Raw genomic sequence first — 6,636 nt, 5'->3', positions numbered from 1 at the left:
CAGAAGCAGCTCTGCTTTTTGCTATCTTGTGCCTTACACAGGCTCTCTTGCAGAGGTTGTTGCTACATAGGTAGGAACAGGAGCTTTGTAAAGTTACTCAGATAAGTAATTGGTTGCCCAGTTTGGTGCCCTGATGAGCCCAGTCCAATGCTTGCATTAGAGCTTGGAAATTCAGAGCAGTTCCTGCACTGCACATGAGTTTTCTGGACATTGACCCAGTGATATTTTTATGTTTCTTAAAGATGATGACGACTTCCAGCCCTCTAATAAGAGACGAAAAAGGACCAAGTCAACTAATGAAGCTGGCAATACTGGGAGAAGAAAAGTGGGAAAGTTCAATTTTGGTAAGATAAAATTAAAGCATATTTTATCTCTCTGCTTGATTTTGTGAAAAGGTGTATTATGCTGCAGGAGCGAGACACACCAGTGCAGGCATTCATCTAAGAGCCCAGGGCTCTTTGTAGATGTATTGCAGGAGTATAATCATCATCATAGGCTACCTCTGTTGTTTTTTGTTATTCAAAGTGAGCACCTAAATGGAGACACTGGAAGTTGGAATCTTCTTGGTGGTGTGGTGTTCTTTCATGATGCCTTCTCTAGAGTTCTCCACAGAAATGCATCCACACGCTGTGGTTACTCTGGTCAAAGATGCTTCCCCTGGGATTTTTTGGAAGTCCTTTACCTCTCCTTTATTCCTGGGTTTGTTTTGGTTTCTGGACACATAGCCCATTCATCTGTGTACTTTATAAGGTTGTATGCTGTCTGGCATATGTCCTTTGGCACAAAGTTTGAGATGTTTCTTAGTAACTCGGGAATTTGAGTTGAATTGAAAAGTTCTCTTGGAACCCCTTCTGACATCTGCTTTGCGTGAAACATGTATTTAATGCTTATTTCAGCAAAACTACTATAGCATTGTGAGCTGTCATCTTTTAACGTCATTACTGTTAATAGCCACTTCCATATTTAACATTTTTTTAGGTGGGTCTTCAGAACATAACATCAGCATTGGTGAGTGCAATACTGAGCACTTACTGTTGCACAAGCTTTCCCTATATATATATATTCTCCCAGCAGAAAACAGCTTTTAAGCTTTGCATTCCAACAGTTTTTGAAAAAAAGTAAAGAATTATGTTTATTGGGGATGTAGTCCAAAGGTAATTAACTATTAGGTTGATAAAAATTTTAGTTGAAACAACAGTTTAAGAGCATCTCAGAGCTTTCCTGTTCACTATTATTCTGAGTTGACTTAGTAGATTATTGCTTTGGGCTGTTCTCAAGAAAATTTTGTTCTAAACCATGCACTGTGCACTTAGATTACAGGGATTTGCAGGTCACAGGTTATTCAGCCATCTTTACTCCTGGATTTCCTAAACTGTATTGGCGATATTGCCCCTCATGTTCACTTTAAGGTTCTGTCATGGTTTTGCCCAGCCAGCCAGCCCCTGGGGCTGAGGATGGTTTTGTCTAGGTGGATTTCCAGACAAGAAGCCAATTAAAACTCTCAGTGACGCCTTTGTTAATTACATATTTAAGAAAACGGAAGAGAAGGTTTGTAGCGCAGTTGAAATTAGAAGCGGCAGCCATGTAGGAGAGGCAGCAAGCCCCAGGTAGGGGTAGGCAATCTTCTCCCCTGGCTTGGGCCAGGGGCAGGTGTGGCACTGAAACCCCCCTTCTCTCTTGTAAGAAAGTGAAGAAAAAAAAAACTTTAGAGAAGGACTGACTGCTTGGACGAGAAACGCTGCAGAAGAAATTCCAGCAGATAACAAAGTGTCCAAAGTTGAAGCTGGCAGCCGGAGGAGAGAGAAGAAAAGTGCGAGGGGGGGGACCTGTTTCTCTCCCCTTTCGCCCTCTCCCTTCAGCAGGGAAGAGACTGAAAAATAAATCCCTGCCACCTATGGAAGTTTGTTTGGGTGAGGAGATCCCCGTGCTGCTCATGGAAGAGCCTACACTGGAGTAAGTTGATGCATGAAGAAGCCGAGACTTTATGAGAGACCTGAGGTGAAACAGAGTCCTGTTGAAGATTTGTGACCCTGAGAGAACTTACACCGGAGCAGAAAACGGCTCGGGTAAGGATGTTGGGATCCAAGTGAGGGATCCATGCTAGACCCATGCTGGAGAGGTCTATCAAGGACTCTTCCCATGGGAAGAGACCTCCATAGGAAACAGGAGTGGACTCATAAGCCATTATGCCTTGTAACCCTGTGGTGAAGATCCATGGTGAGCAAGTGTCCCCTTGCAAGCCCATGGAAGAAAAAACCTTCAGGGCCTGGGTAACCCCCAGCCTCCAGTCTTATCCCAGAAGAGGGGTAGGCCCAGCCCTGAAGGCCAACACAGAGTAAGAGAAAAAAAAAAAAGAGTTCCAGCTGTGACGAGAGTGCTGCAGAGTTATTGAAGAGACCTGAAGCTCTGAGAATGGAGAAAGAAACTGCTTTTCCTCCTTGGACTGATATAAAGGGGGGAGAAGTATTTCTGTAGAAACATAGCACTTTTACTTAAGTGGAATTGTTATAGATGTAGTTCTTTAGTAGTTTTTATTTTGCTAGTAATAAGTGTTCATACTATTTTCCCCAAATCCAGTCTCTTTTGTCTGCATAAACCTTCTCTCAACTAATAGTAATTGTGTGGAGGGTGTGAGAGCAAATTGACCCAAAGCAAAACCATGACAGGTTCACCTACAGAAAGTGGCATTTCTCTGTAGTGTTTCAAGGTCTGTTTAAAACACAAAATGAATATGAAAAGCTTTGGAGAAAGATACTTCCTTTGCTCTAATGAAAAAAATAGCAACTGTTGGCAGTTTCAGTGCTGCTGTTTGGATATTTTAGAAGACTTTGCACATTTGATAACCAAGTCTAATATTAGCTAATTGGACAGGAGAAAGGAGATGGTTAATTCTATCATGAGAAGCTGCAGAATGACAAAGTCACATGCACTTATCTGTCTCATCTGATAAGGACTTTCAGTATTTTACATGACAGCAATGAGATTTTTTGGTTGGAGGGACTTCCTCAATGTCTTGATATTTGATAAGGTAGTCCAAGTGGCCTGAGAAGCAGGGTGAATAATGAGCTGTGCTCTTAGTTTTGTGGAAACGGGAAAACAATGTGTAAAACAAAATAATTGTAACAATGTCTATTAAAATGTTTGATAGAATTTGATAATCTTTGGGAAGGGAGGTTGGATTTCAAAAAAAATGTGAACCAGCTGTTTGAGGTTAAAAATATCATTGCTGAAAGGAATTGACATTGTCAGTAAAAATCACTTCCAATGTTATTAAGAGATTTTTTTATAAGGTCAGAAGCTTCAAGTTGCGTCTTGCGGTTGTGTTAAACCATTTTAGTGGGGAATAAAGTCCCCCTAGCTGTTGTCTGACTGTGACAGTGATGGGAAGTGTGTATGGTTTTTTCCCATTTTAACACACTGTTGAGCACAGGTTTTATCAGCTTGCAGCATGCTTAAGAGTTGCTCTGTGTTTTTTATGCTGAGTTGTGTGTTTTCTTTTTTATTTCCCCATGGAGTACTCTATGGCATGGATATGGGAATAACAGTGTGCCTGTTAGCTGCCTACGTACACTGTGCAGGTTTCCTCAGCTGTAGTGGATGTTATCTGAAACATATCCAAAGGAGCAGAGAATGGAATATCCATGAAAGTACACTAAAAAAAAAAAATTAAATATGGACATCAAAGCTGTGTACATTGGTCTGAGAGTGAATATTTAAGTCCCTTTTGATACAGACTGTCTTGTCTAAGTATTTTTTGACAATCAGAAGTGTAATAGCTTGAATGGCCTCATTTTTTGACCTCTGTAGTTACTAGATTGAAGTCTTTGGAGTAAGAAATAAGCTGTAAGTATACTTGCTTAACTCTTTCTTAAAAGGCCAGATGACATCTGGCAACATCTGCAAAAGAGTTGTGGGATTTTCCTTAAAGCATTGAGATAGTACAAAAAAGCAGTGAAAACGTGTGCTCTGTCACAGGCAGGAAATTAGGTGTTAAAATTCTGCTATTTAATCCAGTTGTCCATGTAACACAGGATTGGATTTGGATAACTTCTGTCTTGCAGCCTGTATCTTCTTTCAAAAGTAGGATTTATGGTGATGTTTTGCAACACCAGGACTTGGAGAAATTCTGGGTTAGGGTACAGGATGGCACAATGCCTCCTGACCCAGATAGTTACACAGATTTGAACCAAAACACCTCTATATACTCACTGTGCTTTGTCAAGCTTTTCAGCACACAGATTTAGGTAACTATCAACAATGGCTACAAACTGCCTTTACGTCTGATGGCTGTGAGAGCTGCTGACTGATCCGTCGAGGAGAAACCACTTTTGGAAGTTACTTTAGCCTGGTTTGTGCTGTGGTTTTTTTAACTTGATTTAATATACAAGTCTGGGAGGTAATCTTAAAAAACTTATTCTGTACTTTTTTTTTCCCGGAATGTATCCATGTATTTTAAAGTATAGCCTCTACTGTACTCTGCAGTCACCTGTTTGCAGGTGAGCAGTAAAAGCACACTGCATATGTCAGTTAGTGGAAACACAGATTTTACAAGAGATCCTCAGTTTTGTTTGTAGTCTGACATGTCCTTCTCTTTGCAGAGAAATGGAATGCACGAATTACAGACTTGAGAAGGCAAGTTGAAGAGCTATTTGAAAAGAAATACGGTATGTGTTACACACCATTCCAAACCATTGCCTCTAGTTCATTGTTGCTGTGATAGCCCTTTGGTTTGCATCTTGTTGGCTCAGGAGTACACCTGAACTGACAGCACCAAAGGGTTAAATACTGTTAGAAGATGTAAAACTGGGGAAAGTAGCCTTTTTTTTTTATTAACAGTTTCAAAATGGAGTCTCTCCATTTGGCACCAAAGCGCAAAACTTGATATTAGTTTTGTTATTTCCTGGAACTCCAGCATGCTCATGTTTAGGCACCCACATTTGAGAGAGCTGTCCTTTTTTCTGTAATTACACTGAGTTCTTACATGACAGAATCTTGTTAGATGGCTCTAGGGAGAGGTTGCCACTCATTGATTGTTCCTGTTTGATTATGATTGATTTGCAGTGAAGCAAAAATTATATGTTAATGGCTCTTGGAAAGAAAAGGCATCAGACGTGTTAGACCTTGGGATTTGTTTCCAGATGCTGTATCTAGATATATTTTGTGTCCCAGTATCACAGACTAAAACAGCATCAGCAAAGATTTCAAAATAAATGGTGGTGCTCAATTACCACAAAAGGTGGAAGTGCTTTCAGAATGGACCTTGTGATTTGGAATTATTACATGTTTCAAGTGTGGCTATCATCTGACATTTAAACAGCCCACTGAAAGCAACTCACACCAAGTTAAAACAGTCTCATTCACTGTATTTTAATTGCTCTAAAAAGGAGCATCACTCTTAGTGAATTTTTTTTTTTTTGATTTTGGTGTTTGCACATAGCCAGCCTAAAAATTGCCTGTGGAATACTGAGCTATTCTTGACTTTCCATAGCAGAGCATATGGTATTAAATTACCCCCTTGTCCCTGTGGATGACAATATTGCTTTGATTCACAAACCAATTCCTTATCAGACTCTAGGTCTTTCTGTCTGTATGGGCATGCGATCTCCCATTTACTGAAATGAGTTACGAATGTCCAGAATTCCCAGAATGCTCTTCAAATTTGTTGGCTATTGTAGCTCCAAAGTGTTTTAGCAATGTCAGTCGCTGTAATCCATTATAACTGATGTGTCTGAAAATATAGTTTAGTGTCTAGATGAAAACTAAATGGGTTTACTTGTTAGTGACTTACATATACAGACTAATTTATAAAAATGAAGGCTGTATTCAGTGGAATTTCTATGCAAAAACATGTAAGATTCCAAATCTAAGAAACCCCACTGCAGAATGTGATGCTGCTGGTGTTCTTAGGCTCTATGAAGTGTCTTGGCTAAAAAATTTGCTGATTTAAGAGAAATAGAGGCTCTAACTTGTAAAAACTAACCTGTTATTAGTTATTTATTTGAACAGAGAGGATTTCTGTTCCTATGAAGCTTTTCTTAGTTGATAACTTGTTAGTGATCTGGATTTTAGTGATGTTTATCTGTTACCCTGAGGCTTGTCTGCTGGATTTGATGCCCAGAAAAAGCAGATAAAAAAACTGTTTAGACAGAGTTTTATGTCTAAGCAGCAGGTATTGATTGATTAACGGCCGGGCAGCCTGCCAGCTAGTGCTGGGAAAACAGGCTCCGAGTTGGTTAGGTTAGAGTGAGTATTTTATACAGGTTTGGCAATGATTACAACATAATTGCATACATATTCATATTATTGCATCATTACAATATTCATAACAGGTGGAGTTAGAGGCGGAGATGGAGGCGTGGTCTCTATTTTGAGGAATATTATGGTGGGAGATCCTGTTTGCCTTCATCCTGGGGGTTGCTTTTTTAATCCTCATCCTCACCTGACCTCGGGGACCTTTCGTTCTTTCTATTGTTTCTATGTTCTGATCACTGAGGCTTCAAGAAAGTCTTGGATCTGGGCCTATTTCACCTATTGAGATGTCACCTTGGGTCCTCTGGATGAGATTTATGGGCGCTGGGTTCTTTGCCCAGTGTTTATTGTGGTTCCTTTAAGGTCTGATGCCCTCAGCACAGGACA

At 40.1% G+C, this 6,636-nt stretch overlaps 1 protein-coding gene across 1 annotated transcript in view; it reads left to right on the top strand.

Annotated features, from left to right (window-relative positions):
- LOC114063490 (general transcription factor II-I-like) overlaps positions 1-6,636 on the top strand; it is a 48,881-nt gene that overhangs the window by 14,420 nt on the left and 27,825 nt on the right. The window contains exons 2-3 of the mRNA XM_027895786.1: positions 220-344; positions 4,599-4,664. Of these exons, the coding sequence (XP_027751587.1) occupies positions 220-344; positions 4,599-4,664 (191 nt within the window). The remainder of the gene's footprint in view (positions 1-219; positions 345-4,598; positions 4,665-6,636) is intronic.

Source organism: Empidonax traillii, unplaced genomic scaffold (genome assembly GCF_003031625.1).
Source record: "Empidonax traillii isolate 1590-97213 ecotype Southwest subspecies unplaced genomic scaffold, ASM303162v1 scaffold468:size725061, whole genome shotgun sequence".
Taxonomy (NCBI): Eukaryota; Metazoa; Chordata; class Aves; order Passeriformes; family Tyrannidae; genus Empidonax; species Empidonax traillii.
Note: the sequence above shows the minus strand (reverse complement) of the source record. Positions and strands in the feature narration are given on the sequence as shown.